Genomic DNA, 15,300 nt, shown 5'->3' on the forward strand with positions numbered 1-15,300 from the left:
CCATCTTTCTTAGGGACAGGTACAATATTGGCTACCCATTCAGAGTACTTGACCTCTTGCAGGAACCCAGCATCGAATTACTTTTGAACCTCCTCCTTTATTTTTAATACAACATCAGGCCTCATCCTTCGGAGTTTTTGCTGAACTGGCTTGCAATCCTCCTTTATAGGAAGACGGTGAACTACAATATCAATATTTAAGCCAGGCATATCCTGGTATGACCATTCGAAGACGTCTTTGAATTCTCGAAGTAACTCAATAAAGTCTCGTTTTGCTTCTTCAGTTATGCATGTTCTGATCTTCACTACCTTTCCCTCTTCCAAGATTACCTTCTCCACCGTCTCCTTATGTGGTAGAATTTGTTTCTCCTCTTGCTCTACCATCCTCAACAAGTCCGGAGATAGGTTGCAATATATGTTATCTTCAAAATCATGAGATTCCTCTAAACATATATCCCATTCAAGAGGATTTTCCAAGTCCATAGTAGAGTCTCCTATGTCATTGATATCTGGGGACCTGTTATAGGTACCAAAGAATATACAAGGAATGTATGAATTTAAGAATACTTATTTAGTATGGTCATGAATTAATGAAAGAATGATTTGGAATAAAAGAATCCAAAATGACAATTTGAATGAAAGAATGAAAGAATCTTAAGAGAATATATGCTCAAAAAATCATTGCGAAGATATATTTCATTAAAGTCGCAATGTTCAAACATATGCCCATTTCACAAAAAAATTTTCACGGTCTCTAGGCTTAAAACAATTAGTATGTTTTTAATATTACTCTAGGAAAGCTTTAAAAACTTCAGGTATTTCTTCTGCAGTCCAATTATTTAGAACACTCCCAGGTTCATAGGGACAGATGCCTGATGTATTTCCTTCTTCGAATTCTTCTTTGAATATGGCATTGATGTTTAAATTTCCCAACATTTCCTCCGTAATCTCCTTTCTTGGTGTCTTCCATCCAGAATACATGGTTCTCACTGATACGAAGGTTCTGGATATGCGGGGGAAAGTCATAGGTTCCCAATTGACTTCTTCTCCATTCAAACGCGCCTTCCTTCTCTCTTATCTTTTCTCTAACTCTTTCCTTCTTTGCTTGGCATTTGGTTTGAATCCTAAACCAAAGTGGTCTCGTTTATCTTTCATCATTGGTACCTCTATCCTTTCTTGAATGCATCTTCCAAGTCTTCTCCCACGTACGAGTTCTTTCCCAACAGTCAGTTGTAGTCCCATCCTCGTGGCTCTAGATAGGCTGGGCATTGGGATCTTATTCCCCTCAACAAAAAAGGTCACATTCACGAATTCTAAAAATCGAAATAAACATTCGATTGCCTCATCATCCATTCCCAAATACGGTGCGTCACTGGTTACCGATGCAATGATGTCTTCCTCAACGCTTATCATAACTAATCGGCTTTCTGTTACCAATTTCAACTTCTGGTGCAATGATGAAGGCACCGCTCCTGCTGAATGAATTCAAGGTCTTCCTAACAAGCAGTTATACGAAGGCTTGATATCCATCACTAGGAAATCCACCTCGTATACAATCGGGCCAATCAAAAGGGGTATTTTTATTCTTCCTATTACCCTCATTTCAGTACCATCAAATGCTCTCACTATATTCTAGCATGATTTCATGTGAGAGCTATCCACCGGTAGCCTGTTCAAGGTGGATAAGGGTGAGACATTCAAGGCCGATCCATTATTGATTAACACCCCTGGCAACGTGTATTCTCCGCAACGAGTGGTGATATGTAGGGCTTTGGTGGCTCATCTTCCTCCCGGTGGTATTTCATTATCATTAAAGAAAATAAAATTGTCGGCTCTTATGTTGTTAACCAAGCGGTCAAACTTGTTCACCGAGATATCATTAACGACATAAGTTTCATTTAGTACTTTCATCAATGCATTACGATGTGTCTCTGAACTCAGAAGCAACTCGAGCATTGAGATACGAGTCGGTTGCTTATGTAGCTGTTCCACCACGCTATACTCGATATGCTTTAAGAATTTTAGAAATTCTCTAGCATCATTTTCAGTTACCGGCTGATTAATATGCGATTCAATTCTGGCCGCTTTTGCTTCCCCTCGCTTAACTGCTAAAGCTTTTCCTTTCGCAGGTCCCACTCTTGCATTTGCCGGATCATAGCGTTTTCTGCTTCGTGTATAAAAGCCTACATTATCATCCTCTTTTGAAGTATTTATTGAGTTTTCTTCTCCTGGGATCGTCACATTGCAGTCGTAATTCCAAGGAACCCTTTTGCTATCCTTGTAGGGAAAGGATACAGGTTTTTAGATTATGACCCTTGGCGCTATTTGTATTCCAGGTTCTGTGCTCCTTGGCCTTGAATAATCACTACTGGGTGATTAACCCTTTGGGTTTTCCTCGCTGATCCTTCCTCTGAAGCGTAAAATTCTCCCTCTTCTAGTCCTTTGACCTCTTCATAAAACTCCAACTCTTTATTATCCATCAAGTTTTGCACCATGGTTCTGAACTCGACACATTTTTGGATATCGTGGCCCTTTTCAGCATGGAACTCAAAGTACTTTCTCGTTCCCTCGGGCTTTTCCGTTGAATCTTGTCTGATAAGGCCTTCTTCTATCATTAGTCTCCAAACCCATTTTAACGGGGTTTTTATCTCGACTAAGTCATTTTTTATTCTCCTTCTTTTATTCTCGATTATCGCGTTAACCCCTTTATCAACATGATTGGGTAATAGATTCTCTGCTACGTTTGGTCCTGATGGGTCATCAAATTTTATGATCCCCATCTTAATAAATCTTTCAACCAACTTCTTGAACGTAGTACAGTTTTCAATCGAATGCCCCGTTATTTCCGCATGATACTCGCATTGGGCATTCGTGTCGTACCACTTAGGATATGGAGGTTGCATGGGTTTTAGATAGGAGAGAGATACCACGTGTGCGTCATATAAGTTTTGGTACAGCTCTCTATACGTTATTAGGAAGGGTGTGAATTGGGGTCTTTCTTCATTTGGCCTTGGATTGGATTCCTGCCTTGAAGAACCTTGATGGTTAGTGGTTACTGCTCTTGCTTGTCCCACCGTGATTGGTTTAGAATAACCCTTGTTAAACACGCTTGCATTGTTTATCTCGTGTTCTTTCTTTCTTGGGGCTGACCTTCTAGCGCTCTCTCCCGCTTCTATCATGCCGCATCCTATGGCGTTCTCTATCATTTCTCCGGACATCACTATGTCTGAAAAACTTTTAGTGGCGCTGTCCAACATGTGATTGATAAATGGAGCCTTCAAAGTATTAATAAAAAGCATGGTTATCTCTTTCTCCAGGAGTGGTGGTTGGACTTGCGTTGCTAATTCTCTCCATCTTTGGGCATACTGTCTTAAGCTCTCACTAGGCTTCTTTTCCATGTTCTGCAATGCAATTCGATCGGGTGCTATATCCATCACGTAGATGAATTGCTTCTTTTCCATGTTCTGCAATGCAATTCGATCGAGTGCTATATCCATCACGTAGAATAACCCTTGTTAAACACGCTTGCATTGTTTATCTCGTGTTCTTTCTTTCTTGGGGCTGACCTTCTGGCGCTCTCTCCCGGTTCTATCATGCCACATCCTATGGCATTCTCTATCATTTCTCCGGACATCACTATGTCTGAAAAGCTTTTAGTGGCGCTGCCCAACATGTGATTGATAAATGGAGCCTTCAAAGTATTAATAAAAAGCATGGTTATCTCTTTCTCCAGGAGTGGTGGTTGGACTTGCGTTGCTAATTCTCTCCATCTTTGGGCATACTATCTTAAGCTCTCACTAGGCTTCTTTTCCATGTTCTGCAATGCAATTCGATCGGGTGTTATATCCATCACATAGATGTATTGCTTCATAAAAGCCTGTGCCAAATTCTTCCATGAGTGGATGTTGGCTCGGCTTAATTGGTTGTACCATCTTACCGCTGACCCGATCAAACTGTCCTGGAAGTAGTGAATCAACAATTGATCATTGTTGATGTATCCCGTCATCCTTCGACAGAGCATAGTGACATGTGCTTCAGGGCAGGTAGTCCCGTTATACTTCTCAAACTCTGGCATTTTAAATTTTGGAGGGAGCACCAAATCCGGTACCAAACTCAAGTCTTTAGCGTCCATTCCTTGATTGTAATCAGCATTTTCCATAGCTTTAAACTTCTCCTCCAGCCACCTATACCGGTCTTCTAGCTGTTTTGGCAAGTCCGCTCTTGTCTTCTCTATTTCTGCTACATCATTGAGATTGGCCACCACGGGATTGGTGGGGTTGTCCCCGGGATTAAAACCCGAGCCTGTTGGAAAGTTCATCATTACCGGAGCACCGACCTTGTACTGGATCTAATGGTGACAGGTACCCTTTATGGGTACACTTCTGGTTGCGCCTGGATATTAGTTGGAGCGAAAGCTGGAGGATAAGTAGGGTCTTCGTGTTCATCCCCAGAATTGGCCTGAGGACTCTTCCCCATATCATGCCCCCCAGCTAGTAACTGCGTTAAATGACTCAATAAATCTCTTTGGGATTCTTCCATGTTTTGCTGCATTTTAACTAATTTTTCTTGCATCTGATCTTGCATCTCCTTTTGTAACTGTTCCAATCTCTCTAATCTCTGTTCCATTGCTTTTGTTTTGTGACGCGTACCGTAGTGATATCTAATTGACAGATCTTTGTTGGTTTCCAGGGTAACTGTTATAATTTTAATTAATTAGGGCTCTTTTTTGAAATTTTAATGCATATGATAAAATGCAATACAGATGAATGGATGCAAAAAGAGGCATTGATTCTAATTCAATTTCATTTAGAAAAACTTGATTAGAAAACAAGTTTCTTCACGTAAAGTGGATTACATATACGGCTTCGCCTTTATACTCAAAGCCTTAACTTTCCTAAGGAGGCAAGCTAACTCTCGACCTCGACTCGATTCTGATTCATACTTTAAACTCAATACATCAGCCTGAACTACTAAGGTTTGCAGATGATCAGCTTCCTCCCGAACCTGAGTTACGACTTCACCCATAATGTAATCCCTATCTCTAATCTGACTTTGGAAATGATGGAACTGCTCTTGGTACTGTTCGTTATGCCTCTCAAGAAGTTCTACTTGCAATTCAGAGTTTTGCAATGCATCTTCGAGCTCTTTTATCTTTCCTCTTAATTCTTCAATCTTGCTTAAACTTGCTTTGTAATGGCCCAAATTTAAGGCTATCAGAACAGTGGTTTCGGGACCACAAATCCGATGAGGAAAATTTTATTTTTCTTATATTTTTATGGTCTACGATTTCACAAAATGATTTCGTGAAAATTTCGTTTGAAAATTTCGACGTTTGGGCACTCAATTTAGTCAAAAGGACTAAATTGTAAAAAGTGCAAAAGTTGAGTTCTACATGTTAAAGGTGTCCAATTGTTATGAAACTTTAAATTGGAGGTACTTATATGGTAATTAGACCATTGGTTAAGTTGGTAGACAAAAATGGACATGGGATAACTGAAATAGAAAATTTTTAAGTTAGGGGCAATTTGGTAATCTAGTAATTAAAATGAATTAAAAGAGAAAAAGATGGCAAATTATGCTCATCTTCTTCATAGTGAACGAAATCAGCAAGGGGGCAAGCCATAGTTAGGGTTTTCAAGCTTCCAAGCTCCATAGTAAGTGATCCCAAGCCCCGTTTTTAATGTTCTTTATGTTTTTGAAATCCCGGTAGCTTAATTTAGCTTATTTTAGCAATAATTTAACCTAGGGTTTTTATTTGGAAAAATACCCATAGGTGAAAATTGTTTATTTTGATGTTTTATGATAGAATATGAAGTTAGAAATTATGTTAAACAACTTTTGCTAGCTGATTTTAAGTGAAAACGAGTAAAACGACATAATCGGTAAAAATACCTAATGTTCTTAAGTACATGTTAGAGTGGAAATTTGATGTTGCCATAGAAGGGAAAAATGTTCAGCATGTCATAAAACATAATAATAAGGGATGAAGTTTAATTTCCGAGCCTTGGGGCAAAAATGTAATTATGTAAAAGTTTAGGGGCAAATTCGTAATTTTGAAAAAGTTAGAGTCGAGGGCTGTTTTGATGAATGTGAGTATTAAATAAGTTAAATTTTCTATTTTAGATCAAGAAGAACGAAACTCGAGGTTAGACAAAGGGAATAATAAAGTTGAAGACTAAGTTGGTGAATTGGACTATATTTGATACCGAGGTAAGTTTACGGTAAATAAATACAATCTTTTAATAATTATTATTAATGTTGTTATTTTCCAGCAATTATATATTTATTTCATGAATTTATTTGATGATGACCCAAGCATGAAATGGTAGAGAATAAAATTTAAAAAGTCTCGTTGATACATAAGGATAGTATTGGATACAAATGTCATGACATTTGGGTAAAGAGATCCCATGTAAGACCATGTCTGGGACATGGCATTGGCATCCTTGAGATCATGAGAGGTCCCATGTAAGACCATGTCTGGGACATGGCGTTGGCACCGAGATGAGAGGTCCCATGTAAGACCATGTCTGGGACATGCCGTTGGCACCGAGATGAGAGGTCTCCTATAAGACCATGTCTGGGACATGGCATGGGCACCGAGATGAGAACATCCCATGTAAGACCATGTCTGGGACATGGCTTTGGCATGTTATTATCAGAAGAGACCCGAGTATCCTTATTGTTCCAATGTAGCTCAACGGGCTAATAAGTGAATCCTACTCATGAAAGTTCAATTTAAAGCATAAATGGCAAGCTCAGGTAAGTTATAAGAGTTAAGAACTTATTATACTATCAATTGATGTTCAACGATGCAGCAAGAGATGAGTAAGTTATGCACACAAGTATTCTAAGTAAATAAGCAAGAGAACTAGAATGAGATTAACTAAAGAGTAAACTAGAGATATAGTCACTTGAGTTTAATTATTTGTGTTTAATGTTGTTATTTATTTGCTAGTAAACTTACTAAGCTTTATGCTTACGTCTTTTATTTCTCTTTCTCGTATAGTATTGCAAGGTTACTTCAAGGATCTTAAAGAAGTCGGAGGTCTTCCACACTATCAACCACAGCAACTCGGTATTTTTATGTTGAACCATGTTGAGTATGGAATGTATAGGGATTTAGTTATTTTAAAATGTTTGTATTTATGATCTTGCTAAAGAATGATGTGTAAGTATTTGATGATGAATGGTTGCTAAAATGGTTAAGTATGGAAGTGTTTGTTGTTATAAGAGTCTAAGTGATAAACCATGCATGGAAATCATAAAAGGGTAAAATTTTGCAAAGAAACAGAATTCAGACAGCACCAGTGACGTGATTTTGAAAAATCACCTAGGATAGTATAAAATGAATTAAAGAGTGAATGGTATATGGATTTAAATCTTGTTGAGTCTATTTTCACATAAAAATAACGGTGTAGCAAAAGGAATTTTATATTTTAAGATATGTGAATTTTAGTGAGATAGGGTCAGAATAGTTTTTAGTGACCCCTTTTTTTAGTTTAGAAAATCATTAAAAATTGTACAAAAATATTTATGAGTTTTAGTTTATATGTATAGATTCCTTATTGAGTCTATTTTCTGTAGAAGCAAGCGGTAGCACTATATGAAAATCCCACAATGAGAAATTTTATTTTTAGTGATAAGAGGTCAGGGCAGTCGATTGATGAAACAGGGGATAATTTAACTAATAAACTGTACTAATTTGCTAAACCAAAAATCCTAAAAATTTTATGGTAGGAAGATATATGAGTCTAGTTTCAGGGAAAATTTACAGAGTTAAATTTCAAGTTCCGTAGCTCGAGTTATAATTAATTTAGTAACTGCTGCGCGATTGGATAGATTGCTGTAAATAGTGAAATTAATTTTTAAAACAAGTTTTTATGCTTCGAGTTAGTAAGATAAGATAAGTAATGCCTCGTGCTCGACTCCGGCAACGGTCTCGGGTAAGGGGTGTTACATGCTTTCAACTCGATCATAGAGTTACGACTACGGTGCAGGTAAAGTGACTTTTCTAAATCTACTACCCGAGCTTTTAACCTTACTTCTTTATTCCGGCATTCTAGCAAACTTTCCTCAAAAGCTCTCTCTCGAGCTTGGGCGTCCTGGAATTTCCTTTCCCACTGATCAGCTTTGGTCTTTTCTTCCTTGATCTCATGTCGCCATTACTCCGATGTTTTACCCAAACCCGCAGTCCTTATTGACAAACGCAGCTTCTTATAATCCGCTTTTAGATTATTTAGATCACTTTTTGCCTTGTTCTTCCCCTTCCTTAATTTTTTAGCTTCCAATTTGTGGATATCAACATCTAATCCCAAACGCATATTTTCCTTTTCTAGTTATTCTATCTTCTTTCCCAACTCCGAACTTCTTTTTTCAAAGTCTTATCTCTAATTCTGACGGAATTACTTGTAGATGCTCCTCCATTGGTCGAACATCTTCTTGGCTTGACACGGGGATATTATCGTTGATCCTCCTTACCCGTCACCAACTATATTCGGGAGTTGTCATTGAACTTACAGCAAGTATATTCATTCTACGGGTCTGGTTCCAAGCGTTCGATATTTCACGAACCTTCTTTTTGTAATTATTTCCCCTATATGAAAATTCACACTGCGCCAACCCTTGCGTTACCGGTATGAACTGTCTAGATCAGTACTGTCTCAAGACTAACAAAGGCGCATATCTAATGGCTCCCCAAATTTTGAGCAAAGGAACCCAATCAAATTTTCTTCATCGGTATAAAATCTTATTAGGGATCATCCATGGGGCTCTCCACTCGACATCTTCCTCTTGAAGATTTTGGAGAATCAACATCCATTTCTCCTTCGTGATATCATCTCGTCTTGGTGTAGCCACTAATTCCTTTAATGGGAAGTAGTTTTCTGAGAAGACACGATAGGATACCTTTTCCACCTTCTAAAAGTGACTATAGAACCATACCAATAACAGTTGCGCGCATCTGATGAACCTTCCCTTTCCCGCTCTTCGACACGCATTTAGAGATCTAAAGGTTTCAGCCAAAATAGCTGGGACCGGTGTGACCCTTTTGTCGAGCCAATCAAACAAATATGCAACTGCTTCATCCACATGCCCTAACGCTTTGGGGAAGACGACTAACCCATAAATGCTTAAGGCGAAAATATCAACCCTTTTTCTCACATCCGGGTGTGCCAGGATCAGATCCCGTCGATTTTTCCAAGGTATGTATTTGTCGTCTCCCTTTTGCTTAATTCGAGCTGCGACCCATTGCTCGCTCATTCCGGTAATATTCATTAATTTCTCAAGAATGTTGGGACATAAGCCGCTCTCGCGTATGCTTTGTCGACTTGGATCCTCAGATACCGTAGCAAAGTTGTATATTCTTCTATTGTGGGTACCAAATCTACCTTCCCAAACGTGAAACAACTGTAGGCTGGATTCCAGTATTGCGTGAGGGCTCGAAATAAGCGCTTGTTTACTTTTACATCAAGCAAATAAGGCAAGTCACCGTAATTACTGTAAAAGAGCTGCTTGATCTTGTCACTCCACTGATCCCATATCTCTTTTAATTCTTGTAAACTATTCTGGGCCACTCTAATGCGAGTGAAATCCCATAATTCTGACATGTATCCTTCCATGAGGCTATCACCCTTTTCTTGCTGAACTTTTTCAGACCAAACTTGGGCAGCCGCATTATCTTCCACTTTACTAAGAAACTCTCTTTCCATGTTGAGTTCTCTATTTAGATACCGAACGTGAACCAACACCTCTTTGAAATGAGAATGTCATGCAACAAAAAAAAACACCAAAACAAAATAAAACAGGTTAGTACATATCAAAAGTAAGCAATAAAGAGAGCACATATTCGGGTGACCACTAAGGGTTTTGCGTAGTTTTACCTAGGGTAGGTTCCTAAGGTTCACTATATGTGGTTTGGTTCTAAAGTAAAGGTACCCGAACCAGCAGATTCCTCGATTCTCACCCATTATAGGCTCATATAGACCGAGTTCGATTCAGGGGAATACATTTCCCTATGGCTGCACGGAGATGAAAATCTCACGAAGACATAGGTACGGATGTATCCCGAAAGTGGTCCACTATCCTGCACGGAGGTGAAAACCTCACGAAAGAGTAGCTTCTCACTCCCACTTAAAAGGGTGTGACTAACGGTCATGTAATGCAATGTGTGGAGATATAACAAAACTTAAACCAACACAGCAATTATAAACCACAATGATGAAAATTGTAATAAAGACCGATGAAATACAATGAAAGGATCATACATTTAAACCAAGTTTTCAATTTTCGACAAAAAGACAAAAAGTAATCAACACGTGGCTTGACTCTCTTATTTTGGGTCCCCAGCGGAGTCGCCAAGCTGTTGACACCATTTTTTGATAAAACGGGGTCGACTTGGATTTTGAAAATGAAAACGAAAAAAATGGGAGTCGCCACCAATCTTTTTTGATGAGGTGTGATCAGGTCATCTCGTAAAAGTGGTTGTTTTTAATAAACAATTTAATTTTATTAAAACAACGAGTTTGGTCCACGAAATTCAAAAAAATGAGTTCGAGAGTCGGTTACGTACGATGAAGGATTAGCACCCTCGTAACGCCCAAAATTGGTACCTAGTTGATTAGTTAATGTCTTAATGTCGAAAATTTAAAACTTTGAAGAATTTTAAAAATACGATCCTTGTATTAAAATGTTGAAAATTTTCAGGAAAATGGGCATTTTCACGTTAATCGAGAAAGAGAATCATATCCAGTAAGTTAGGACACAGTGTCTCGAATTCCCGATATGCGAATGAATGCTAAAAATTTACTTGCTTAGAAGATATTTAGCTATCCCGGATTAAAAAAAGGGTTCAGGCCCAGTAAGTTAGGACTTGATCTTTTCTTAATTTCCGAGATCATCTCAAGCTTAAGTTTGAGAAAAGACTCGTATATTTAGATTCATCGTGAAAATCAAAACCCAGTAAGTTAGGGTACGATCTTCTCGGATCTAAACATACGAAATGTCATTTATTTAAACCAATTTTGATATATCGAGTAAAATGAAACACGAGGTCGTAATAAAAGAATGCGAAAATAAATTACATTGTTGATATGCATAGCAAAACAATAATGAATACGATATCGTAAAGATAATACGATAGTGTAAAATGAGATAAATAAAAGAACAAAACAATAACATACAAGAATACAAGCATATAAATAAAGCTAAAACAATTCTTTCAAGATAATAATGAAAATGTAAATAAGTAGATAAATAAATAAGACGGATAAAATTATAAAATGTAAAAGATATATGTATGTACATATATAATAAAATATATATGTATTTATATTCATGTAAATTAAAAAGTGTATATTGATATATATATAGATACATATATAAGTTTAAAAAATGGTACGTATATATACATATATATGTATATGAATTAAAATATATAGATATATATACGTATGTATATGTATGTACGAAATGTGAAACATAAAAGTATATATTTATAATAAAAATGTAAGTATATGTATTATAAAATGTATATGTATATACGTAATAAAACTTGAGTCAAAAGATGCTCATGAATGCATGGCAATAATAATATTAATAATACAATATTGATAATAATAATAATAGCAATAATAATATCAAATTATTAATTTTAATAATAAAATAACCAAAATATAAACAGAGGGCTAAATTGAATTTTAAAAAAATAAAATTTGGGGTCAAGTCGCAAATAAATTAAAGGAGAAGGACCACGTTGAACGCGCGAACAACAAGGAGGGACCAAATGGGAAATAATCTCATCCCTCCAAAACGCACAACTTCAATGGGGACCAAATCGAAATAAAAGAAAAATAATATGGTCAAAATTGCAAACAAAAATAAATTGCATTAAAAGGATAGAAAATGCGGAAGGACCAAAGTGGGAAATATTCCAAAAGTAAAAAATGCACGGATCCTGTGGCGGGTCGGGTCGCGCATGCGGGTTATGGGTAAAACGACGCCGTTTTGGGAGTTTAAGGCCAGCCTCAAAACGACGTCATTTTGATGGCCTATATAAGTAAAAATTTAAAGAAAAAAAACATTTTTTCTTTCTTTGTTCATAAAAAAAACTGATGCCCCTCCCCTTTTCTCACATAATATCTGGCCTTTGGTCTCCAGCAAACTTCTGCCGTAGCACCGCCACGTGCGGCGGCCGGTGGCTCAAAATCGGATCTTTTTGGTCCCTTTTTGGAGCCGAATGTCTCTAGGACACGGATCCAAGGCCAAATCTTGAAAAAATGAGTCCAAGACCCGAAGAACGAGGGGAAACCGCTCGTCTTCTCTTCCTCTGGCGCGGCACAGGTAAGGTTCCTTTTCCCTTCCTTTTTTTGTTTTTTCTTTTATTTTTTGTTTTCGTGTATATATATATAAACAAAAATAATAGGAGATCGAAATCAAAAAATACAAAAAAGGTATTCACCTTAAGACTAGTTTTCTATTTTTATTCTCTGAAAATCTTCCTCAAAAAAAAAAAAACAAGGTTGATATCTAGGCTTTTTATAGTCGATTTACATACTTTAGTTTTTATTATATTTTTTTCTCTGCTTTCTGCTATTGCGTGTTTCTTTTTGTTTGGCAGGTGGAGTAGGTGAGGAGGCCATGCGGTGGCAGAGTTGGTGGCCGCTAGAGACGGTGACAGTGCAAGTGGGCGAAGACCCTAGGTGCGGCGCACCTAGGGTTAGGTGGTCTTGATTTTCCCCCTTTTTTTGAAAATGGGCTAGGGTTTTGTATTGGGTCTGTTTATAATTGGGTTTGTTTTATTTTGTTGGGTTATTTGGGTTTGTAATGGATTTTGGGTATTGGGCCATTTGGGCCCGGGCAAAATTAGGTTGTACACCCTGACAACGCGCTGACGTGGACGCGTTTTCAGGGAAAAGGGTCCATTCCGGTAAATAATAAAATATCAGACCCATTTCGATAAATTTAAAAAAACTGGGCTTTTAATGGTATTTTGCCCAAAGGTACATTACTTAATTTTAAAAGAAATTAATTACATATAAATAAAACCGGTTTGAAATACATATATAAATAAAATCTTAAAATTATTAATCATAATGAAATAAAACTTAAAATTATTAATCATAGTGAAATCAAAATATTAATATATACTTAAAAAGGAATAATTTCATAAGTTATATATATTTATATGAATAATAGTATTATAAGAAAAATTATTATGTAAATATTTATCATATAGGAATATGTAAAAGGTAAATTTTAGAAACATTATAAAATAAAACATCAAAAATTTATTCGAATTATATTAAATTTTTCTAAAATATATAAAATAATCAATGATGAAGTAAATAATACTATGTTAAATTTAAAACAAAAATCTATAATAAACTTAAAACATTAATGTATGATAAATTTAAATAATGTTAATAATAATTTAAACTAATAATATATTATATTTTAAAATTACACTAATAATAAGTTTAAAAACAATATCAAACTTAAACATTAAAATAATATTAGATTTTTTAGAAATAAATATGTCAAAATAAGAATTAAATAGATTAAAATTTAAAAAAACTAAATTGCAACTAGATTTAAAAGAAAAAAGGAAAAAATCGAGCTAAATTGATAATCGATTCGAAGTTGAGGGACCAAAACAGAAAATAGGCGCACAGATCCGGTCATTCATTTCTAACAATGAAACTTGAATGAGGACTTAAGTGAAAACGAAGTTAAATACACAGTACAAATTAAAAAATGGAAGAAAAATGAATCGAAATAACACCAAATACCGAGGGGCTTATTGCGAAAATAGACCATTGAGCAAAACGATCGGATCCTGCCCCGGGTCGGGTCACCACACGGATTGTAGGTCATCAAACGGCATCGTCTCAAAGCCACTGCCACAGGCTTTAAACGACGTCGTTTCTATCGTCATATAAAAGCGAAACTAAGCCCCAAAATCAAGAGATCTTTGATTGTTAAAAAAAAAAACCTAAATACTATCTAGCGCCGCTCTGCAGACTGACGTTTGGAAACCCCGATCCCTCGCCCAACTCCGATTGCGACGGAGCGAACGAAGATCAGGTAAGCCCCTCTCTTTCTACCCTTCAACCTCTCCTTCTCTTCTGTTTTAGTACCTTAATAAACAAAGAAGCGAGAAAAAAAAAGCAAGGAAAAGTGAAAGAAAAGAGGAAGAAAAATTAAAATCTACCTTTCAAAATACTCTGCTTTTTGTTTTTTTTATTTGATTTTCGAATCCCCGAAACAATAAAGAAATAGGGGTTTTATAGACCCGAAAATACATCGATTTTTCATTCTCTTTTTCTCTTTTTTTTTTCTTTTCTGTTACTATTTTGTTATTTGCTATTCTTCCGTCTTTGCTTGCTGGTTCGGTTTGTTGCAGGTACGGACGCTAGCCTGGAGGAGGCCCGCATGGACTTGGCGCGGCGTGTGTAGGAGGGATCTGGCTCCTGTAGCGGCACGGATGATTCCAGAAACCCTAAGGGTTTCTGGAAACCTAAACTTGGGCCACCGAATTTTGGGTTTTGGGTAGCATTGGGTTTAGTTTAGTTTGGGCTGATTGGGCCTTACAATATTTGGGCCTATTTTTGTAAATGGACTTTTATGGACTGTAAACTTATCTGAGTTTTTTTTAGATTTATTTTGATTTGATTTTTTTATTATGGGCCGGGCAAATGTTGAGCCTTACAATTACATTAACAAATTCGTTAAGATTATCAATGGATAATATTTTTTTAACAATTTATTTACTTGATTTTTAAGTTTAGAAATTTAAATTTTCAATATAAAAGAAAAAGAAATTTAGAACTTTTTACAATGTGATAAATAAGTACAATTTAATCATTTTAATACATTTTTTTAATTTCTACTTTTTTCCGCTTGAATCCTTAACTTTTTTACTTCAATAAATATTTAAAAAATATAAACATTATATACTATGTATTATTAACAGGTATTAAAATTTTAATAATTAAACAATTAGAATAAAAAATCCTAAAAGTTGAATCAAGAAATTGCAAGAAGCGAGGTACTAAAGAATTTACCCCTGAAAAAAAAATCAATGATAGAGAGAGAGATGCAAATAGTGTTTTTCGATAACATGCTAATAAATCAAATGATATGGAAAAATTAAGCTTGTAAAAGCTGCCAAATGCCAACCAATACATCTTGACTTTACTGCTACAATCTCTGTCTCACACGGACAATATACTTACCCATTATAGTCAAAATCCATGAAAATGGAACCAAAAAAATAGACAAGCCATGTGAAGGTTTTATATGT

The 15,300-nt window shown here is 36.2% G+C and overlaps 1 protein-coding gene and 1 long non-coding RNA gene across 2 annotated transcripts; one reads left to right on the plus strand and one right to left on the minus strand.

The window, feature by feature from the left end:
• Nucleotides 1-1,778: 1,778 nt before the first annotated feature.
• LOC105803517 (uncharacterized) lies at nt 1,779-3,496 on the minus strand. Its single transcript, XM_012635744.2, has 2 exons — nt 2,381-3,496; nt 1,779-2,276 (listed from the first exon to the last, which is right to left on the minus strand). The coding sequence occupies exons 1-2, from the start codon at nt 3,494-3,496 to the stop codon at nt 1,779-1,781; spliced, it is 1,614 nt and encodes a 537-aa protein (XP_012491198.2).
• A 10,467-nt stretch (nt 3,497-13,963) lies between these two features.
• On the plus strand, nt 13,964-14,680 carry LOC105770496 (uncharacterized). The gene is made up of 2 exons (XR_001126220.2): nt 13,964-14,081; nt 14,401-14,680. It is a non-coding gene; the product is annotated as an uncharacterized LOC105770496 (long non-coding RNA).
• Nucleotides 14,681-15,300: the final 620 nt, after the last annotated feature.

This window comes from Gossypium raimondii, chromosome 7 (genome assembly GCF_025698545.1).
Source record: "Gossypium raimondii isolate GPD5lz chromosome 7, ASM2569854v1, whole genome shotgun sequence".
In the NCBI taxonomy this organism is placed as follows: domain Eukaryota; kingdom Viridiplantae; phylum Streptophyta; class Magnoliopsida; order Malvales; family Malvaceae; genus Gossypium; species Gossypium raimondii.